The 24761-nt window shown below is 31.1% G+C and overlaps 1 protein-coding gene across 1 annotated transcript; it reads right to left on the bottom strand.

Moving 5' to 3' along the window:
• Positions 1-598: 598 nt before the first annotated feature.
• Positions 599-24761, bottom strand: LOC107436335 (sodium-coupled monocarboxylate transporter 1). The gene is made up of 11 exons (XM_043054806.3): positions 24307-24761; positions 20943-21008; positions 20746-20865; positions 18834-18988; positions 18626-18766; positions 14253-14391; positions 11666-11873; positions 10602-10756; positions 8634-8824; positions 4855-4955; positions 599-2085 (listed from the first exon to the last, which is right to left on the bottom strand). Exons 1-11 carry the CDS (start codon positions 24646-24648, stop codon positions 1985-1987), a joined length of 1719 nt encoding a protein of 572 aa, XP_042910740.2. The 5' UTR covers positions 24649-24761; the 3' UTR covers positions 599-1984.

Here is a 24761-nt window from a genome sequence, read left to right as displayed (position 1 = left end):
ATAAAATATTACAAGACTGGCTTGATATAAAAATTTTATTTACTTTCAAGAGATAATTTTACCATGCACTTCCAAGCTTATAACATAGATTTATTAAAACATAACAAGGACTTTTTCCTTACAATTTTTTTAAATTACCTAAATATCACTCTTCTGGCCTGTTTGAAACTTTTTCTTAAACTAATTTAATTTATTTAAAATTTTTAGCACCAACATTTTCAGTAATAAAAGTAGTATTAATAATATCTGTATATTTGAAGGAGTAAAAATATTTTTTGTATCCCTTTAGTTATTTCACTTACCTAAATTTGAGCTGTTATTTTTCTGAATTTTAGATGATACAAACATTGATTTTTAGAAAGAGAATCAATTTTTTAACTGAATTGCAAGCACTTAGCTGCTTCATTGATAGCGTGTTAAAAAAATTATATTAATCAATTAACTAAAAATGTGAAAAAGGCGCTTTTCCATTCAAAATGCATGTTGGATATGGTAAATAGAAAATGTGAAGTGAATAGGGAATTTCAATCAAATGGATTATTTAATTTTATCACTTTCAAATAAATATATACTCTGCAATAAAATAATAAACAACACATTTAAAGGTTTAAAAAACTCTTTATTTTTATTTCATTTTTAACAAAGAGATATAAAAGCAAATTGTCGAAGAAAATTTGTTTCATTTTATTTTATTTAAGTTATTTAAATTCAGCAAAAACACATTTAGCCTTAGAAATTTCAGCTATAGATACAAAACTAAGAAATTTAAACAGCTCTTATCCAGTCATTTCTTTTTCCATTTTATCTGTATTTACGTGGTTCTCCAAAACCCTAACAATATCATGTCCATATAAAATGTAACAAGATTAACTTGAGACAGAAATTTACTATTATTCACTATTTGTACTATTTTACAATTACATCTATTATTATTAATCTGCTATTACTTATTGCATATTATTTTATATACTTTCTAGAAATAATTTTCTCATGCAGTTTAATAACAAATATTTCTTAATATGTAAAATGTACAATTCCCATAAAATTTTTTAAAATGATTGTACAATCATTCTCCTGGCCTGTCTGGAACTTTTTCTTAAACTCATTTAATTTATTTAAATGTTTTACACTTACATTTGAATAACTAAAGCAGTATTTGCAAACTTATATTTGAAGGTGTAAAATAATAATTTTTGTATCCGTTTTAATTATTTAACTCTTCAAGGTTTATCACTTAAAAATTTGCCCCAAGGATTGCTGTTATTCCCTTGGCCTAGGGAATTTTTCTATAATTTTAGTGGAAAATATGGAATTTACAGTCTTTTCCTTTAGATTGATTGAGAACTTTGAAGATATGATTCACCCGATGTTCTAATAGTTTTGAAGTTCTAAAGTGAGGTGGGTAAAAAATGCTGACATCATTCTCCAACAGTTTTATTATACATGAAAATACTTATTTTTAAATAATGCATATTATGATGTGAAGTAATAATGCAAATGTGTGCAAATAATGCATGTAATAATGTGAAGACTGTTAATAGAAGCTTAGCATCAGGTCATATACATAAAAACTATCACACGCCTGTAGTGAAGAGCAAATGCTGATTTCTTCAGAATTTTCAAAGCACTTAAGCTTTTATGAATACGTGATTTGAAAATGTGAAATTTTGGAAAATCACCCATCTTATTTTAGTATTTAACTGCCTGTTACATCATGTATGCATGTGCAATTACTTTCGTACCTAACATGAATTTAAGCACTCTGAAAGTTGCTTAATTACTTTATCTGTTCAAATATTTTTACATAAATTAATATAGAAAATAATGAGTACTAAGTCATAATTTAAAAAGTTCTTCTTTAGAATGCTACCAAAAGACTTCCGATATTGATTCCGACTGATTTAATTCAAATTGGAAATGTCTTGATGACCATAATAACGGGATCTTTTTCTGCAAATATATTACATTATGTTAGTGTTAAGTTTTATTTTAATTCCAGATTAGACTCATCATTTTTGTCCATCCAGAATCGTGTAACTGGGCTTAAGTATTTGGAATCGGCAGGTATTACATTCTTTTTCCAACCTGAAAAATAATAACAGCATGTCACACAAAGTAGAAATTATTAAAAAAAAAAGTCATAAGAGGTCACAAATTCTTCTGCATCACATGCAATTTACTGTGTATGACAGAGATTTGAAAAGATGGGCTTTGGATCAAGCGTTTAAGAATGATCTTTATGATATCCAAGCCCCTACATATTTTATGATGGATTTCATAACTGACCAATGAATTACGAGTCGTAAGGTGACGCACTTAGCATCAGAACTGAATTTATTTCCTGGGATATTTCTTAAGTCTGTGGTACGGAAATTTCGGGGAAACTTAAAATTCTCTTAAAATTTGAATATATCCCCCTGAATAACTTTCGTTCTAATGATCGGATTGTCACAAACTAAGAGTCAATCTTAATGGTTACCTGGGGTGACCTCAAGTATGCTAATTAATTAGTGCTAAGTATTAATTAAGTTACGAAATCAGACACAAAGACGTACTTTATCTGAATAAACATATATTTTTTTATATATTTGGAAACTTGACCCTTGAAATATAGACATTAGATAGACAAAATTGTATGGCGAATTTTTGCATGAAATTAATTTTGGGTAAATGGGTTTTATAAGGTTTTTTTTTTTGGAATTGCTTAATTAGTTTTAAAAATATGATTAAAAACGCAAAAAGTGAAATTAACATTAAGGGGTCCGAACATTGAATCGCTCTCCTGACCAAACTATGGGGACCATTTTTCCCAGATTGCGGCTACCCCCTATATTTTGAAAGTTAAGAATTCAAATATGTTTAAAAAAATATATGTTTATTCAGAGAAAGTATGTTTTTGTGTCCGATTTCGTAACTTAGCTAACAGTTAGCACTAAATAAAATGCATATTTGAGATCACCCCCAGGAGCCATTAAGACACTTAGTACGTGTAAAACCGATCATTAGAACATAAGTCATTCAGGGTGATTTTTTTTTCTCTATTTTGCTGACTGTACGTGATCTATGTATAGAATTGTAGGGGTAGACTATACTTGAGGGCGCCCCTTGATTCTTGCCAAGTTGTGATCACAGTATCTTGAAACCCAATTGTGAATCTGATTGGCTTAGACTTTAGCGTTATTTTTAAATGTTCAACTGTGTATGTAATTTCCGAGGTCCGTTAGTTCTACGTTGGATACCGGCTGGTAAGGTTACTTCTGCTTCTGGTCAATAAGATCGAAGGTATGTGGGCAATCATAAAAAGGGACTTAAGAAATAAATGTTACCGCCAATTCGGTGCTACTACAGACGCCTTTTTCGATTCGTATTTCGAAGAATTTATGTGGCGATGGAGGTACACAGATTCCATTCGTGATAAATTTAGACAGAATCTAACTGCTTAGAGAATTCTCTACACCTATATCTGAGGATATTCAAGCTTAATGAAGAAGTTAGTTGTTTTTCTTTCCTTTTTTTTCTGTGCTTACTCCATTAATTTTTGTTTCGATTCCAAAATGCATTTTATTGGGTTCATTAATTTTGCTTATATTGGGTTCATTGCAATGTTATAAAGTTTTGGCCGATGTTTTGCTGAAATTTTCCGTTGTTTTATTGAAATGTCATTTTGTTTTGGCAGTCATTCCTGTTACCACGGTGTTTCTCGCAAACAGGAATGGCGCCAAAATAAGTCGCCAATTTCGCCAAGGGGCACTCTCAAGTATATTTTTACCTAATTGCAGTATTAGTTTAAAATATGTCCGGAAGCCATTTAATTACACGAACCACCATAAGTATAAGTTCGGAACATTTCAGTATAGTAGGCAGCAGAAATATTAAAGTTATTTCCTTCTCTTTCATGAGATAAGATAGAAAACTCATCCAAAACACCCTTTACGTGCTGTACTACTACTACCTCATCACGCAGCTATCTATCCATAACTTGAGTAATATAATATGACTGCTATTGCTTGAAAAAGGCACCAGTAATTGGTATGACAGCATGCAGCACCATAGGAGCGTATTACAGCCATTTTAGAAAGGATGAAAAATTTATTCAAATAATTACTTCGTATCTAAGATTCCATTTGTATAAAAATATAAAATCATTCTAAATAAATGCTTGACGTATAACTAACTATTCAACACTACTGAATTTATTATTACTTAGGACAACCTAACAAAAGAAATATAAACAAATACTTAACGCATAATTATTTATAACGCATAACTTTACACTACTTAATTATTACTTAAGACAATCTAACTGAATGAATTATTATTACAGGCTATAGTATTTCCAATTTAGACGGAGAAATATCTGAGTTTTTGTTTCTAAATAAAAGAAATAAATATATAGGTAATAGCTCTTGATAAGAATAAAAAATATTATTTTGACCGCAAACTTAGGCCCCTTTTATCTCACCAAATGAGCTACAGAGAACATCACAAACTACTTTTGGCACAATTTGATATGATTTAATATTAAGCTATATTTTACCTTATTTGTCTGAACACTCAAAAATCTTAATAAATAACTCATTCATAATTAAGATAATTATGTTGCTTATAGATCTAAAAATATCCGTTCCCATTTTATTAAATGTTCAGACTGAAAAATTATTTCAAGATATTTGAAATACATTCTTAAGATTTCATCCATTCTAAATTAAAGTCCTTTATAAGCGGCAAAACATGTTCGTGGATCATTACAGTTGATTAAAACCAGAGAATAAATGAAAAGTTTAAATGTATTCATGCTTAAAAATGTTAAACGATAATAATTCATAGCTCATGAAAGCAAGTTAACATACTTACCACCCGTAATTAAAACAGCAAAAATTGTGAGTAAAATTGTCAGAAGAAATCCAACGAAAGAATACCACATAAATGTCATTTTGTAGAGTACAAAGGGATCTCTGAAATACAAATTCATTTATTACTGTTTTTATTATGTTTATATTGAAGTCAACTTATTTAATATTTAACCAATATAAGTTTTAAATGATAATACTTTTGGAGTGCAAAATGAGCATGCTTTATGAGTACAATACTTTAATTCACGATCGCAACGAACTATAGGGGGCGTTGTTGTATGAGACTAATACCTGCGATTTCTATATGAACAGTCATTCAGTTACTCTAGAGACATCGTTAATGTAGCACGTAGCATTGCAACGTTCCTTCTTTATTGTGGCTAATTAAATTGAAAAAAGAAAAATTCTAGATATTCTTTCTTATGCAAACGAAAACAAAATGGTATCTCTTTTTATTAGAGAAGGAATATCCAAAACACTAGGGAAAAATATTTGTACATTAACAGAAAAAATTATGTATATTCTTATAAAAGTTAAAACCTAATGCCCGAGAAATAGTTTTACTAAATTTAATGATATAACATGAAAGGCCCATTTAAACTTCACATTCAATAGTTTTAAGAATCATACTTCAAAAATTAAAATGAACAAAAAGTATACATAAGCCTCATAATTTTATGAAATTTAATTTTGTAAACAAATTTTTTGACAACAATTTTTATCAAAAAATTTCAAGTTTCAATAAAAATCATTATTTAGAAACTAAGAAACGTAAAATAAAGAATGCTGACGACACAAAAACATAAAGATAATTCTTTTTTGTCGCCATTTTTAGTGCTACAAAAATTCGTCTTTGGGATTTGCCAAAAACAAAACAAGATGCAATTTTATTTTTTCAGGAGGGAAATATTTTACCGAAAAAACGAAAATGTACCAATTCCCATAACATAAAACTTTATCTTGGTAAACGTACGTTTTGGAAATGTTATTTCATTTGGAATCTTATTTATAAGAGTTCATATGGCGATATGATTGTTTTGAATCGATGCTAAACTCTATATCGGCTCATTTTCCACCGAAATCCGATTGACTATTTTGATTTTAAATAAAGTGTTTTATTTTATGAATTGTCGCAAAAATTTTAAGTGTAGATTAGCGGCACTTAAAAACCGCCAAATCTGTAGCGGCGGTGGCGTTAATACGTAAGTACCGAATTTTTATTCCTTACTTTTCTGAATCATATTACTTCAAACATTGGAATATACAAGAAGTATACATAAACACATAATGTTATACCATTTAATTTTTCAAAAAAAGTATTTTGAGAACAATTTTTATCAAAAAATTATAAACTAAAAAACGGAAAATAAAGAATTCTTAGGATAAAAAAACGATTTTAAGAATTCTTTACATTTAAATAAAAACTTTCATATTGTTTCTTTTTTTATTATTCTTATAGTTCTTAATCAGACGTAAAATACCATTCTGTAGAGAACCATTATCAAATGAAAAAAAAATATTTACAAGCAAATTTTTTATTGTAAAAATCGTTGCACTTACCTGATTTATAATTCCCGGAGAATTCCAAAAAGATAAGTTCCTTGTTTGAAAACTTTATTCTCAAATAATAGATACATAGTTTATCCCTTCATTACTTTTCGATAACATACTACACAGCGAAATTTTATAATTGATATGAATTTGAATATGTAGCTAAAAACAGAATAGCTAAATTCTAGTTGAACTTATTCTTTCAAAACTAAAAAATACTTACCAAGAAAACGATTAAAATGAATTAAGAATCAGCACAAATGGCACTATTTCAAGTAACTTGGATAATTTTTTATTGTTGTTTTCCGAATTATATGGATACAGAAATATATACTATTCTATAACGAAGAAGATTATGCTATAACTATTGCAATTCTGTATGTTCTGAATTCATATTTATTCACTGGAATGACGAAAGCAATGTTGACTTCACTTTAATTCGTAATAAATTAAAGACAGAAGAAATGCATTTTACCTTCACACATCTGTAACAGTATCCGAAATCGGAAGCCATCAGTTGCAAGTTTGTTGATAATAGAAATTAAAAATTATTGAGGAATTTTTCCTCAAATGTTTGGCGTGTTCTGTTCCTGAAAGATTTACTAATATTCTGGAGATTTTTTTCAAGTTCTTCGGCCTTTTCCTTAGGAAAATTTTGTTTCTTATTTGCTGCTAAAAAATGGCGTCTGATTCTGTCAATGATTTCGATGGAACTAAATGAAAACGTGATAAATTAATTTCTGATATTTACAGGCTCCCGCTGGACGGCGTACTCGAGCGTTGCGATTGCGAATAGTTAATGACAATACTTTAAGAGTGCTTTCACCAACCTGGATTTAAGTCAAAGTATAGTTTTTTTTCCTCTTTTTCGTAATATTTTTAATAATTTTTTGATGATAGAATTATAGTTCGACAATAATTTCGAAAATGTTAGAAGTAAGACGTTTTTTTATAACACTGAGAGAAACAGCTCGTTGCACTATAAATTTTCCGGATTTTTTCTCAAAAGCTTAAAACTACAAAATTAAGAGATTATTAATTCTGGAAAGTTTATTTTATGCTGTACATTTTTTAAGAAACTTTTATTCGTGAAAACATATTTTAACGTATAATATACGAAGACAAAAATATTTTGAGAACTCTAAAATACGGAAAGCATATAGTTCTGAATAGCATTTTGGAAAATGCTGATTGTAGAATTATATTGGCATTATTTTATAAGAAACATATTATCTAAAATTAGAATACTGCTCACTAAAACTCTTAATTTATTAATGGATTGCTATCTTAAAGGTTTATATTATTTGAAAGATACTTAGAGATACTTATTAGAAAGATACTTTTTTTGTGGAAATTAAATAAAAACGATTAAAAGTATATTTAACTCGTTTCTCTTTCGAAGAATCTTTCTCCGGGTTATATTTATAAACCCGTGAAAAATTCATATGACCGCAATTTTCTTAGCCATATATAACTAATATTTAGTATATATTTTTTTTCAAAAAGAAAAAAATACATTGATATATATTCTAATAAACTTTATTACCATGTTTCAAGCTATAACGTTGTATGTATTTTTAAAATTTTTAAACTGATAGCTTTTTCTATGAATATAATAAAATAAAAAGTATTCATTAGCAATGCTTAATAAACAAGAAGCACACACGCACATTCAATTAATTATCCATAGGTAAATACGGGGGAAGGGATATCCGTTATTTTATGTCTGATGTTGGCCTTTAAGAAGAATATTTAATTCACAAATATCTGTTAAACATAAGTTTTTGAATTAACATTTTAAAGGATAAAAAGTGAAACTTCAAAAATTATTTGTTAATCTAAAACTTTTGCCGTTTTTTTTTTCGTTACAGTTTAATCCAGAATTAAAGAAAAGTTTCTCCAAACAACCAGTTGTTTGTCAAGGTAATTGAATATGTTGAAACTCCACAATTTGGAGACTACCATCCTGTTGACGACAGTGTAGTAATCATTAAACACAGGCCGGATGTTTTGCGCAGACAATGTAATATAAATAGATTTGAAGCAGTATGGACTTCAAGCCGCGACCGGAAGTAAGACCTCAACAATGGCAGCTCAATGCCGTTTTTTCACAGTTCTTACTCGAAAGTTAGCATGAAGTATGCATTTCTAGAAGATTAAAAAATGACTGTTTTGAATATTAAGCTTTTAAAGCAAATAATAACTTCTAAAAAAATTATTCAAACTTACTTTTCAGTATTTGGTGGTGGTAATAGTGATGAGGATACATTAAAAATACTTTCAGACATTGTTTCATTTTGTGATGAAGGACACATGCTATTACTTAGAAGTAATGTAGGTTGAACATATCTGGCATATAGAGAACTTAAGGCTATCCAGGTCATTATTATATAAGTCACAACTGCAGCAAAGGAAATACACTGAAATTAAATAAATTCATATTATTCTACCATTATATAATTAAATTTTTTAAAATTTAAACATTTAATTTTAATTTTATTTTTTAAATTATATGCTATGAACATTGATATGAATATGCATGAATATTTACATTATTTAACGATTGAATTTTAAAATTAGTTTTAGATGTTTTGATAATTGCTCTGATTGAATTGAATTTTGATTTGCTCAGATCTGGGGCCCTTAAAGAACTCACTGATTTCTCAAAGTATTGGGAAGCAAGAGAACTTTTAGGGTAGTGAACTCGGTCTTGTATTGTCATCTCATGTACAAATTAATACTTTAGTATCTCTTTTAGACACTTATACTTTTTGCCTTGCCATTGGAAATAAAAAGAAATGTTTTGATAACATAATACTTAGTAATATATACCTAAAATAGGTTAAAACTATAAATAAGTTGAGAAAATCAAACGCCTAACGAGAATGTGCTGAAAAAACCTTTTGCAGACTTTGAATGGTGTAAAAGCAATGTTTTCTTTACAAGTTGCTTTTAAGTTATTCCTAATGTGAAAACAATGATATGGGCACTAGCTAGCAAGATAACTCCTTTTAAAAAATTGTATGCACGCAAAATTATAATAGCACGTATGTAATATATGTAATGCCCTGTGTGCAATAAATAAATAGAAATGAATTCCAGAATAACTTTTGATCTAATCATAGGATTTTCACTTCACAGTTCTAGCAAAATGGCAAAATGGTTAAATAGCAATTTTTTTATTGTTATTTTTCCATATTCAATCAAAACAGTCAGATAACCATAAAAAATATGATTTTCAAATTGTTATGAGTGAAGAAAAAGAACTTTAATGATTTTTTTCCTAATAAGGAATCCAGAGTTTCACTCGACAACCAATTTCAATAACAACCAGAATTTCACTCGCGCTAACTAGGCCCACCTTATGAAGTTATTTTGCTCCGGGCAGTTGGGCACATAGCCTAGCTGAGAGGGCTAATCCGTCTATCTCATGACCGGCTGAACAAGGGTTCAAAGCCCAGTGTTGATGCTGCAATGTTCCTTTCATTCTTGAAATGCATGAAGAGTTTCCAGTGTCTTGCACTCTTCAATTAGTGACCCTGAACTGCAAGCATACGGAACGATCATTCAAGCATAAATGGTGCAACCCCCACAGTTAAAACGCATTTAGTTTTCAGTACAATGTGTTTCTATTAGCAACTGTTCTTTCCATTTTATTCAGAAGAAGCCTAGCTCACAAAATCTAAATTCTCTTAAAAGACGCATCCTATGTTCTTGCACAAAGAAAGATTTGATTTATTTCTTACTTAACAAGAAAGACTGACACGTTGCTTTGAAGAACATATACAAACTAATTCTGGAACAAATTTGCCAACTAGAAAATAAAATAATCACGGTAGCACTAAAATACATCAGCAAATAATAAATCTAGTTTATATAAAAGACGTTAGCCCAGAACTCTTAAATAACACTAATTAAACACAGTTTTAATTAGTATTGATATCTTACTGATATTCGTAATACGCTTACATTAAAAATTTAAAACAAAAGTAAGAAATTGCCTACTTTCTAGTATATAGAAAATTCGTTTGAATGTCAATTAAAAGATGGTCAAGATGGGGATAATCAAACTTCATAATATTCAACAGTTAAAAGAAAGCGACAGCTGTCAATATCTATAAAGTAATGGACGTGGCTAAAAAATAAAAAGTTTCCCATAAATAGCCTATTTTATGAATCTTACAGAATGAAACTTACTTTGTCACCAGCTTTTCTTGTCAGCATTCCAAAGAGAAAAACTGCACAAATAATACCTTGAGGTAAGGTATTAAATACTTGAGTCAAATGACGAATGCTGTCTGCTTGTTGAAAAGCAAAACTCAAACCAATGCATAGTCCACCATAGATAATAGCTTTTAAATAAAAACAAATTGTAGAAACTGAAACTGTATTCAAATGAAATAAACGAAAAGTATCTAAGTTTTGAAGCAATATATCTTTCGATTTACCTTAGAAAATAATGTTATAAAATAACACTATCTGCATTTTTTTGAAGTTTCTGTTAATAACTTTTTAAAATCATACTGTGAGGACTGTCTCATTAATCTTCAATCAAAACGAACTTTCTGCTCGAGACCATATACAAGTATTATTAATATATTAATTGTACCAGTTATTTATAACTGTATTACTATGTTAGTTATACTGGTTAATTACGTATAATGTATCACTTAATATACTAAATAGCTAATAATGCAAGGCTTGCAATGGAGGTAAATTTAAGCAGCATTTACTTTGATATTTAATAAACTATTAATATTTATTAGAAAATTTGTACATATATTTGTAAAGGTATTTGCAATAAACTATTGAATTAATTAATTATTTTTAAATTAATTAATTAATTAATTTGCATTAATTAATTAGTTATATGCACATACTTGAATTCGTGCCACCATAAAGGCAGCTTCCTGAACGAGAACACCATGCAATGCTGACTATCAGTCACAACGCCTCGGGTCACATGCAATTCTGAGCACCAAAAACTAAGTCGAAAAGTACAAGCACCGAGAAGGAGCCCAAGCACCGGAATTAAAACAAGGTGGCTGCTCAATTTAATCTCAGTCGACTGCATCATATGAGCAATCACATCACAACTCAAGAGTAAGGCCCTCTGGCCGAAAGTTAATCGCAATGCACCAAAATTCACTTAAATATATTGAATCGCATTCAGAATTTATTTAAATAGATTATTTTGTTAAGAAAACTTTACTCGAATAGTTTCTGCTCGTATAATATTAATGAAGTCTTGAGATACTTACACACAATTTTTGCCATTAAAATGATTTTCAAATCAGAAATGTTCCACTTTCTGAAGATTGGTATTAAATAATCTATGACTGTGACGGTTGAAGCAGAGTTTAGACACGAAGAAATAGTACTCAGAGAAGCACTGAAGATACCAGCTATGCAAAGACCTGTTAGTCCTGGATAAGAACTAAATCTTGTTACAATGTAAGCTGGGACAATCTAAAAAGAGATTAAAGTACAAACATTTTACTCTTACTTTCGTTACGAGTAACGAGATTAAAAGTATTGCCATGTAGGGGCAAGAAACAGTGAGAACCAGACAGAACATTTACTGCACCACTGTTTGAGAAAAGAGATGCTTAATTCCCGCAATGATATCGTTTAACTTAGGTAATATAGAGGTAGTAGTAAATTTAAATTATATTGTATTTTAACACACAGCAAATTTTCGTGTGGCGTTGAAAAAAAATTACGTCTATCAGAAAAAAAATCACGTATATTAGAATAAAAATAATAGATGGTTGTTGATATGACTTACTTTACTTAATTCTCTTCGCGCCATTTGGCGCATAAATGCACAAGTTTGGCATTCCATCATTACCGGTCAAGAGCAGCTTCTCTTGCACTTTCCTTACTCGGCTATCCCAGGATATTTCTTTTCTTTGCAATGATTTGTCAGCAGGTTAGCTTCGACTAGCTTCCTTTCAATTTTTTCGATATTGAAATTGATTTTTAGTATGTTATATTTATAATATATTTCTAAAATATTTTTGAATAAAGTAAAATTGTCAAGTATAGTTAAGTTGACCAGTTTTTTTAAAAATTTTAAGTAGAATTTACTAGTGGCAAGCACATTATAAATAATAAAACATAATTTAAAAGTGAGTTTACTAGTATCAATAAACATTAAACAATTAAAAATATTATTTTCTTATGCTAAGAAGCAAAACTGTCTAACTATAGTATTGGAAAAAAATAATAGTGTTTTAATTTATTTTGAATGATAAGTTAATATAAGCACTTTCTTCGCAGGAGGCCGGGATAAACTAGGTGGTACGTCCAAGAAGTAAAGAGTTCGATCCCCACCAGTCGGAGGTGACAGGTGCATGTTTAATCTGTTGGGGTCGCTAAGTTCTCCAAATTAACATTACAAATCAATATCTCTGGGAGATGGGGAAGATTGATTTTCCTTGACATATAATTGCGGGGGAGCTCTAAGCGTAAAGGGTGATCTCGCCTTTGTCTTACCCTTTGCGCTAAGAGCTTCTCCGCAGCTTCCGAATTGAAACGAAGGAAATACTTTTAAAGCTTGTTTATTTTACTTCAAAAATAATCAATAGCAATCCTAACTATGCAAACTTATTTACGTTTACAAGCATAAGAAAATAATAGTAAAATAAAAATAAGTGAAAAGCAAATTTTCACTGTTTCGAAAATCCTCGCAAAGGCTCTAAAAATTGTCTTGGCGACGCCTTATTGAAATGTTTTAAAGATAAAATATGATCTCAATACGCTTAAATGCTGATAAATAAGTAGCTAAACACTTTGCTATGATATAGAAAACCTGGTGTAGAGGACGAGTTATTTCGTTCTTAGCTCAGAACGAATATTTCTGGAAGAAGAGTTATCTCATCCGCCGCGACTTAACAAAATATCTTATAATTTGAGGCCTAGCAGATTCGAAAATTTATAGACATTTAATATCTTTAGCATAAATATCCCGAGAAATACTTAAGGACCAATAGATTTTTTTAAAAAGTACATTATGCGTACGAAAATAATGATAAAAATTTAACATTATCGTAAATTTATGGCTTTCACTCAAAAATGGATTGCGTGGCTCGAAGAATATAATTTAGTTTGAAAGAAAGTCTTACTTCTATAATTATCAGCATAAGAGTATATTATTATAGTTTATATTAGGAGAATCGTTCTGGTTCATTGGATATTTGTTATCAAGATTTTATTTTTAATCAATAATGTATTTACCCTAGTTAGTGATACAACCTTTCACAGCTGGATCGAAAATTAATCGAAATAGATCGAAAAAAATTAATTGGTTTTGAAGACTAAGGAATATTTTTTTAATTTTTTTTATTTCCAATGGTAAGGCAAAAGGTACAAATAGAAAGATGAAATAAATAACGAATACAAATATACGTAGGATAACAAAGAAAGAAGGCCGAAGTCATTGCCTTAAAAGCTCTCTAGCTTCCCAATATCTTGAAGACTCAGTGTGTCCATGAAAGGCCCCACATAGAAGCAGGTGGTCCCTGCCCAATTGCTAGATTTACAATGTGAACAAAAAGTCGTGGTGGAAATGCCTATGCGGTATAAGTGAGCAGAAAGACAATCGTGGCCGACTAAGGAATATTTAATGCGCCGTAACGACATTACTTTCCGTTCCAACTAACAGTATTTCTATAAGTATATTATTATATTATATAAGAGTATTATAATGCTATTTCTTTTAAATGTTTTTTGTTGTTATTTTAATAATATTTTACTATATTATATTGCTATGTATAATAACAGTTTAAATTGTCATGAAAGCATTACATCCATTTGTTTAATTTACTTTCTACATTTGTTACTTACTTGATCATATTTTCTTATTCCTGTTCTCTCTTTATTCAAGATTGGATCACAATTATAATAAACACCATATAACACAAGTCCTAAGAAACAGCATGCTGTGTACATGAGACACACTGGGAAGCTACTCATTCGAAGTGATCTATAAATATTTAATGACATATTTGGATAAAAATATTCTGCATTTTTTTTAAAATTTAAAGGCAGAAATGGGAAAAGTATAAATAGGAAATAATATCATTGAAAAATAAATTGGCTGTTATTTGAATAGCTACACCGATGGTGTTCCCACCTTATCGTGGTGGTGTGGTTTGTGTGTGTTGTCGATCCCGAGAGCTATGCCGGCGGTAGCTTAGCTACTGGCAGGGTCACCCAAGCCGGACAGGTCGGAGGGGAGACACCAGACCAAGAGGAACACCCTGGTCCTCCAGGTTGGGGGTTGGGCGTGGGGCTAACTACCCCATCCCGGAAAAAAAAACTCAAGTTAAGAAACCCCAACAAAATGCAAAACCCGGCTCACATCCACCCAGACGACTCGGAACGGAAAAGGACTTGAGATTTGGAACATGGAACATTCGCACCTTGTATAAAGCTGGAGCATTAAAGTGCCTAATAGATGTTTTTGTTGACTACAGACTTGACATCCTCGCAATACAAGAAATCAGATGGTTGGGCAATGGAATTATGGATAAAAAGGATTGCAGAATATACTACAGCTGCCAGGACAAAATTCACCAATTCGGTGTAGGTTTTGTCGTGAGCAAAAGACTGAGAAATACTGTCATCGACTTCCAGGCTATTAGCATGAGACTCTGTAAAATCAGGATAAAAGGAAAACATTACAATACCACCTTAATATGTGCTCATGCACCAACTGAGGAAAAAGATGCTTCTGAAAAAGATATCTTCTATGACCTGTTGATGAGAAGCATTAACTCGTGCCCAGCACAAGACATGAAGATCGTTATCGGAGACTTCAACGCTAAAATTGGAAAAGAGCAACACCTTAGATACCACGCGGGTGCTGAAAGCCTGCACTACTACACCAGTGAAAATGGACAGAGACTCTTTGATCTTGCAGTCTCAGAGAATTTGTTTATTTTTAGCACAGCATTCCCACATAAAGAAGTCCACAAGCACACCTGGCGATCCCCAGATGGATCCACACATAATCAAATTGACCATCTACTTGTGGACAAGAGACACCGCAGCAATGTACTTGATGTGAGAAGCTGCAGGGGTGCAAATGTAGATACAGACCATGTACTCGTCGTGTCCAAAGTGAGACTTCGACTTTGTAAAAGTTTTTATCAAAAGAAGGAAAACAAGGACTTTAAACTTGACATTTCTAAACTGAAAAAAGACAAAATTCTTAAAGAGTATAACATCAAGCTATCCAACCGACTTTCTGAAGAAAAAGGAAGACCGAACATTGTTTTTAACTGGAATACAATAAAAGACATCGTCTTGAAATCTGCAAGTGATACTATTCCAGAACTGGGGCGTCCTTCCAAAAACGAATGGTTCGATGAAGACTGCCATAAGGCAACTGAGGAAAAAAATAAGGCATATAGACTAATGATACAGAAATATCGCACACGTTTCTTTGAAGAACAATATAAGAACCTGAGAAGAATAGAAAAGAAACTACATAAAGCAAAAAAGAAAGCCTTCTTTGAGAAATCACTGGAAGATCTGGAAGCCATGAATAACCAAAATGAATGTAGGAAGTTTTACAAAAAAGTCAATTATATGCGAAGTGAATTTAAACCAAGAACTATTACCTGCAGAAACAACGAAGGTGAACTCGTAAGTGAGCCTCAAGAGGTAACCAAAGTTTGGAAGAGTTACTTCCAAGACTTGCTAGTAGGCAAGGATGATATTTCTGTCCCTCGCAACAACCCAGTAGATCTAGCCATACTGAGGGATGTAGATAACCCCCACCTTCAATCGATGAATTGATAATGGCTATTAAAAAACTCAGAAACAACAGATCGGCTGGTCCCGATTGTATCCCATCTGAGCTTCTTAAAACCGGCGAACCCCAGTTTATTGATGCTATCCATAAACTCCTAATTGAAATCTGGGACACTGAGAATATACCCATTGAATGGGAAGAAGGTTCCATCTGCCCTATTTTTTAAAAAAGGAGACCAACTTGAATGTCGTAACTACAGAGGTATAACACTCCTCAATACGGCATATAAAATCTTCTCCAATATTCTTTTCAAAAGGCTCCAGCCTTTTGCTGATAAAGCGGTCGGAAATTACCAATGTGGATTCAGACCTCAAAGGTCTACCATTGACCAAATTCATACTCTAAGACAGATCCTTGAAAAAACTAAAGAGTTCAACCTCAGGACTTTTCACCTATTTATAGACTTCAAAGCTGCCTACGACAGTATTAAAAGAGATAAATTACTTGAAGCGATGAACGAGTTCGGAATCCCTACAAAACTCGTAAGTCTCACCCGTGCCACTATCAACAATGTGAGATGCAGGATTAAAATCCAAAGCCATCTGTCTGACCTTTCATTACCGAAAGAGGCCTGCGCCAGGGAGACTCTCTTGCTTGTCTGCTTTTTAACCTGGCATTGGAGAAATGCATTCGGGATAGCGGATTAAACCGAGGAGGATCTATTTGGAACAGATCTCTCCAAATCCTCGCTTATGCGGACGACATTGATATCATTGGAAGATCAGAACGGGCTGTTAAAGATGCCTTTCAAGCCCTTGAGGCCTCTGCTATAAATATGGGCCTTTCCATTAACGAAGACAAGACCAAGTTTTCAAGCTCAACTCTAAACTATAGTGAACCTTTGCAGATAAACGGACATTCCTTTGAAAAGGTTAAAGAATTTAAGTATCTTGGTACAATTATCAATGACCAAAACAAACTGAAACCTGAAATTGACAATAGAATCAATATGGCCAACAGATGTTTTTTTGGACTAAAAAGTCAACTAAGATCGAATTTTATTAGCCAAAAAACAAAACTAAAATTATATAAGACACTCATTCTGCCTGTCTTGCTATACGGAAACGAAACCTGGACTTTAAACCTTGACGTACAACGCCCGATAGAAACGTTTGAAAGAAAGATACTTAGAACTATCTTTGGTGCCATACCAGAAGGGGGATGTTGGCGAACACGGTACAACTTTGAACTTTATGGGCTCTATAAACATCCTCAAATTATGCAGATAATCCGAAGCAACCGACTAAGATGGCTCGGACATATATGGAGAGGCTCTGAAGATAGCCCTGTAAAAATTGTCACCTTCAAGAACCCTCAGGGGTCCCGCTCTAGAGGTAGACCACCTACTCGATGGCTCAAAGACACTGAAAACGACCTGAAAGTCCTGAAAATTAAGAACTGGAGGGGAGTTGCCATTGACAGAGGGAGCTGGAGAAGGCGTGCTGTTGAGGCAGCCAAGGCCTGCAAAGGGCTGTTGCGCTCCTGAAGAAGAAGTTATTTGAATAGAATATCAAATAAAGTTTTATGAAAAGAGATTTGATTTACGAAAATTGTTTAAATTTCCCGATTCAAAGTAAAAGAATTAAATTTAATTTTCAAATATTCAATATTAATTTTTAAACCTCTGTCAACAGTTTAAGAATCATTAAAAGGTTTTACAGTGTGGAATGATAAAATGGCTCGTAGACAATTACAGCTTTGTTGTTAGATAAGTAATAATAGATAAATTTAGTATTATTTTATTACGATGAAAACGTTCCTTTTTATGTTTAAATATTTTTCTTACAAAAAGGGAGAATCGTGGAATGTATAATTCACAATTTGTTTAGATTAAATTGTCAAGATTTTAAATGGTGGGAATTTTAGATTGGTGATAGAAGGACAATTAATTCTACTTTAAGTTGCCAGAAAACTATTAAAACATGTGTAAAATTGATGTAATACATTTTTCAAAACCAGAACAAGATATATTTTTCGAGATCAGGATAGAAGTTTCGTTGTAAAACATTACAATTGACTGTAATATGTTCCTAGCTATTATGCTGCCATCTAGTGGATATTCTGAAAATATGAAAAGTACATATTTGGAAGCAATCAACTATTAATTTTTGCAATTTTGGTGTGCAGTGTGACGTGTTTTTTGCATCTAAAACACACAAAAAACATAGCTCAGAACAGTAAACATGATTTTGATGCGAGATCAGAAAACTTTACATCTTTTTGACAATTTTGAACTGTTCATCTAGGTTCTGTAATTACGATAGAACCAGGAACTTATGAACTAATGCATATGGAATTCAGTATCAATTCGAATTGGCATTTGATAGTTATTTCTGAAACCTATAAAGACATATTCATATGATCCACACTCAATGTTTTTAGATAGTTACATACATACGATTTTGCTCGTTTAATGCTACTGAGACTGAGTAATCTTTGTACTTCAACTTGGTTTGTTCCGAAAAAAGACACTCCTATCAATATTCCTTGAGTTGCGCATGCCCAAAATCCATACCTCCTGGTTATATCTGGCATGAACCTGTAATGTTACAAAAATAAGACAATGTCGTATGCGATGAGTTTGATAAATATGAAAACATTCTTACTCGAATAAGTCCAGTCTTTTACCAATTGAAGCTTTTTGAAAGAGTTCAGAAATACCACCTGCATCACCGACACCTGCTATGTAAATTGCTAATAAACAAGTTACCATTAAAATAGCTTGAAAACAATCCGTCCACAAAACAGCTTTAAGACCACCCTAAATATTAAAAATATTACATAGATATTAGCTATTATGCACGAAACCGACTTCATTCATATTTTTCTGTACTATCAGTCCATCTTATTGAGGAAGCAACTATGGCACACCTAATATGGTGCACCCTGAAACCGTGGTCAACACAGCTGCACTTCTGATAGCCGAATGACCAATGCCCACATATGAGTGAACAATGAAAAATAAGCTTGTATGCAATTATTGCGCCCCTTGGACCTTGTCATCAATTTGAAAACTTATAAATAGACGCACTCCTTAATTAAAATTGCACATTTTTTGAAGCTTTCAAGAAAACTATAAAGAAAATTTTTAATACATAATTATAAATTTTACATATGATAATGCATTTTTATGTCTCTAGGTTATGAAGCAACTGAGCAAGTAGAGTTTTAGAATTCTGTGTGATAATCATACGCAATTTGTTCTCAACATTAAAACATAGATTAATCAGGATGGTTCGTGAAAGTTCTAAATATCTTCAGTGTCACTATTGAAAAGATACGTAAAAGGCTTTATAACGTCATGATAGCTGTAAGCGTTAAATGCGAATAATGTTTTGAAGCATAAAGAATTTTACTTCTCAGAAATGACCTCCAGGGTACACGTGCCGACCAAACCGCTACCTTTAGATTTGTCAGTGGGCATACTGAGAGCCTCACTTTCAGTGGACAAATTAAACTTTTTCCATCTTGTAAAAAGTGCAACTCCAGCGGAACTAGTCCTCACCATCTTTATGATTGCCTGGATTTCACCATGGAAGAGGTTCATGAGAGACCTTTCCTTTTCCTCGATTTTTTGAAGACTCACGCCCTCATGGATCTGGTATAGCTCCGCTATCCCAGCTGGGATTGGAAACAACAACAACACGCCTCAGAAATGTACTCAGTAGCTAATATATACATTAAAGATGAGCATTTGGAAAATATTAAGAATGTCATAATTCTGTAATTCACCGATAAATTTAAAGGAAAAAAAAACTATTTTGGTCTGCCAAGTGTTACAGAAGATTTATTTTTTTCAGGTAGGCGAATTGCTCTTAAAAACAACGCAAAATCTCATTATTTTTACATACACCAATAACTAAAAAAAGAAAAAAATCCACAACCCAGCAATTTCAGTTCTTCAAGTTAAAAAGTGCTATGAAACTAACAAAGAGCGAAGAATTGAAATACCCTTTAAATACGAAACTATAAATATATATAAGAGCAATAAAAATATTTTATTTATCCATATTTGCATTTTGTCAAGTTTAATAATTATTCATCGATTGTATTGAATGTGTTGCTGTGCAATAAATATAAAGTATTCCAGTATAAGCCTGCTGAGAGCCAGGGAGGACAAGGAAGTTCCTAAATTTCTAGACCAACGGCATGATTTATAACGAGTTCAGAATTAACGTTTGCTTCCCAAACAAACTGTCTCCAAACGATCTGAAACTGCATGGGCTTCAAGCCGCTTCTTGGGATAGATCGCAAGTCCTTCGCTACAATAAGTTTACGCATTCAAATTACTTTTTTAATGGATTAATAATAGTTCGTTACAAAAGATAATTGCGATAAGTTTGACAAGTTTAAGATAAGTTAGATAAGTTTAGCCATGATAAATTTAAATAAATAAATTAAGATTGTAAATAGTAATTTCCATTTAATATAATGAAAGAAAGAAAACGCTACTGGAAAAACAAGTTATAAAATTTAATATTTCTGAAAATCATGAATCAATTTAAAAACCAGTCTCACCAAGGAACAATAAAAAGCACAAACAGCTCCCAAGGACACAATGGACACTTCAAAAGACAAGTCTGTAACAGCACTCAATGCCAAAACTGCTCCATAAAGAGATATGGACATGTAGAAAAGCTAAAAAAGATCTTAAATTAAAAATTATATCACTTTTTCTTCTTTCGTTTTGACGCAATACAAATATTCATTCTTACCGTCTGTAGAAGAAACATAACAGACACCAGATATCTAATGATTCGTCCATATCGCATTTCAAGGTACTAGAAAATTAATTTTGAAAATTGTTAAAAGCAAAAATTTTTAGATGTAAATGTTTTTTTTATTTTTTACAATTCTTAATTATAAGAAGCATATTCATTGAACCGCATTGGTTGGTACAGATCAAAGAGTACCATTTTTAATGCGTACCATAATTGAAAATTTTATATACGTAATAATATTTAATTTTGGTTTGTATTTTCCATTTTGACTTTGTCTTTAGAGTTTGTATTTTCGCTTTGTATACATTTTAGCTTTATATTTAGGTTTTTTATTTAGTTTTGTAATTAGATCTATAGTTCATGTAGACCAGGAGTTTCCGACTTACATGTGGCCGGGAACCGCGATTAAAAACACCAATCAAATGGCGGGCCGCAACTTTATCAAAATTATATATAGGACTCTTTTATGTTTGTAAGAACATTAAATATTACTGTCAAATTTTTATCAAAGTTTTTTTTAACACCAAAAGCAAAATAACAAGTATTACAAATAATTTGATAAATTAACATTTTTTCGACTATTTAGGAATTACAGAAACAAAACAAGAAATTCTCGGGAATCTGAAATTAAATTTTTTTTCTTTTCCGCTCATGCGATATTCAATTCAAGGAATTTAATTAAAAGATTATATTCATTCCCTCTTTTATGCATTTTGAAATTTACAAATGTAAGTAATTTCGTCCAAAATGAGCGGTTTCAAGAAGTTATATGGGAGAATTTCTTTGCGAAAATTTCTGATACGCACATGTTAAATTATATTCACAAAATACAAAAAAAAAAGAAAAAAGAGCAACATACACAATCATTTTTTCGACTATTTAGGAATTACAGAAACAAAACAAAAAATTCTCGGAATCTGAAACTAAATTTTTTTTCTTTTCCGCTCATGCGATATTCAATTCAAGGAATTTAATTAAAAGATTATATTCATTCCCTCTTTTATGCAATTTAAAATTTACAAATGTAAGTAATTTCGTCCAAAATGAGTGGTTTCAAGAAGTTATATGGGAGAATTTCTTTGCGAAAATTTCTGATACGCACATGTTAAATTATATTCACAAAATACAAAAAAAAAAAAAAAAAAAAAAACGAGCAACATACACAATCATTTTTTCGACTAGTTAGGAATTACAGAAACAAAACAAGAAATTCTCGGAATCTGAAATTAAATTTTTTTTCTTTTCCGCTCATGCGATATTCAATTCAAGGAATTTAATTGAAAGATGATATTCATTCCCTCTTTTATGCAATTTAAAATTTACAAATGTAAGTAATTTCGTCCAAAATGAGTGGCTTCAAGAAGTTGGGAGAATTTCTTTGCAAAAATTTCTGATACGCTCATGTTAAATTATATTCACAAAATAAAAAATAAAAAAAAAATAAAAAAAAAATAAAAAAATTTATATATTTAAAATCTGCTAACTTAAACCGTATAATTGTATATTTCGAACTATATTATTTAATATTCTAGTTTAAAAGGAACGGAAGGATGATTAAATTTAATCGGTAGTATCAAATTTGTACCCTCAAGTACCGATATTATGGTTCATTTAACTATGGATTTTTGAGTGAAATCTTAGAGAAATATTAACAGTTAGATGTCAAAGGGGTGAAAGTTTTTTTTTTTTGTTTTCACAGTCAAATTCATGAACTTAAATAGAATAACTGAGATAATGATGAAGATTTAATGAAATGCTGTCATAAAAAAATCACTCCTAATCTTACAAATTTGCGACAAACTTGTTTTTTTTTTAATTTCTTAGTAATGAATATATCAATACACTGGAAATGGAAAACCGAAGGTACAATTTCAACCATAAATAAGAAAAATCACAATATGTCGCAGTTGGTGAATGTTTTGCCAAAAATTCTCGATAAACAATGGCGTCGCTATCAGAATTTCGGAGTAAAAAATATGTAAATGCACTGAAAAATTTAATTTTATTTCTTTTTTCATTTATTTTCGTAAATAAGTAGTTTTGAAATTAATTAAAGGATTTTTCTCAATATTATTTTTTTTTATATAAGTCAAAAGGAATGATATAAAAATACGCTTGGAACAAAATTACTGTTTTATTTAAACACAAATTTATCAAAGTGTATAAACATTTACAGAGAGTAGCGATATTTTGGGATTAAATTCTATAACTTTATATATAAAAATTATCATTATACTTTTAACATAAACTATATAACATACTGTAAATATGTTGTTTTGTAACAGTATTTTTAGAGTTTAGCTAAAATTGAAAAATTTTTTTAATAAAAAGCAAGTTATCCGTTGATGTAATTTACTTTCTAGTTTACAAATGAAGAGTTCGACTTGAAGTAAGATATTTGAAAGCCACACTTTTCCAAAAGTGACATTTTTAGCTCCAAAACCTTTCTTTAGTGTTGTTTCCATATAAGTACCTTATCAGTTGTTTTTTTTCTTTAAAATTTTTAAAAGATAATACCATTAATTCACTGACATATACTATTACAGGGTAGCCACTGTCCAGAAAACTTATGTAACTGGTTGATAAAGATCGAGGAACAAAATGTTTTAATCTCATTGTTATCAACTGAAAGTTTAGCAAATTAAACAACAGTGATATAATTCTGGCCAACTGAATTTTCGAAATTGACGTAAAATCAAATTCACGATAACTTAATAAAATTTTTCCAGACTACCCAGGTCAAAATGATTGATGGTTTTCCATTGATGGACCAACATAATATTGATATTAGCGTTAAATAATTCCATCATGAGAACCATTATATTTTTGATAATAACCAACATAAGTTAACCATCTCCTTAAAGTAGGAATGCGGACTGATTTATGATGGACCAACAAAAGAATAGCAACATGTTTTGATGGTTTGTTTAACCATCAGAACCATGTTGAACCATCAAAAATTCCCATTAAACCATCAAGGAAATGTACAGTTGGAACCATAATGGACCATCACCAATCAATATTGATTGCTGGTTCATGAGAATCAAACTTCTCTTGATGGTTAACCGTCATAGTATTAAAATAGCATTTTCCATCATGAAATGATGAAAGTTTGTTGGCATATCAAAAACCATGAGCGCATGATGGAAAATGTTGGATGATGGTGACCATCAAATGATGCTAGACCCTCATGAATGGCACGGAAAACAACATAAACCATCAAAATGTTTTGATGGTGTCATCAAGAATTTTCACTTGGGTACTGTGAGGTTTATAATTATATTGCCTTAAGCTTACATTTACTTCTCATTATCAATTTAAAAACAAAAACTTCATTTCAAAAATTTCAATTTCTTACCTCAGTTATGCTTGAGACTTCACAATTGAAATACACTGGTATAATAACGCTTGATGATATAAGCATTCCTATGGGTACCATAAAAGTAAGGACGGAAACAGCAATGCCATATTTGTAAACTTCAGCTGGCGATGAAAGGAAGGAAGACGTAGATGTAAGAGTAACAATGATAGAGAAGATGACTGGATATTTTGGCATGTTTCTTCCCGCCAACAAATAATCCGAGACTATATTCTGCTGACCTTTGAAATACCTTGCACATAACCCTATCCCAGCTGATAACAAAAGTGTCAAAGAAATAATAACATAATCGGCAACACCAAGACTGTATTTCTTAAACATTTTGATTTCGTTGTCTGATTACAAATTTTTGTGATTTGCTCATGCTTATTAAATGCGGTAAAAAGAATCTTCTCGTAATGAAACGCATTCAGTAATAAAACACTGAAAAGAAA

This window comes from Parasteatoda tepidariorum, chromosome 10 (genome assembly GCF_982258835.1).
Source record: "Parasteatoda tepidariorum strain Cologne lab strain chromosome 10, Ptep-v5.0, whole genome shotgun sequence".
Taxonomy (NCBI): domain Eukaryota; kingdom Metazoa; phylum Arthropoda; class Arachnida; order Araneae; family Theridiidae; genus Parasteatoda; species Parasteatoda tepidariorum.
This window is presented reverse-complemented; position numbering and strand designations above follow the sequence as displayed.

What these genes read in the sequence shown, in the direction of transcription:
- LOC107436335 (XM_043054806.3), bottom strand. Translation starts at nt 24,648, where the DNA reads ATGTTTAAGAAATACAGTCTTGGTGTTGCCGATTATGTTATTATTTCT. An exon ending in TTATGTTTCTTCTACAGACG is followed by an intron (nt 20,866 to 20,942) that starts GTAAGAATGAAT and finishes GATCTTTTTTAG; the next exon opens with CTTTTCTACATGTCCATATC. An exon ending in GAATAAGAAAATATGATCAA is followed by an intron (nt 11,874 to 14,252) that starts GTAAGTAACAAA and finishes ATCTCTTTTTAG; the next exon opens with ATTGTCCCAGCTTACATTGT.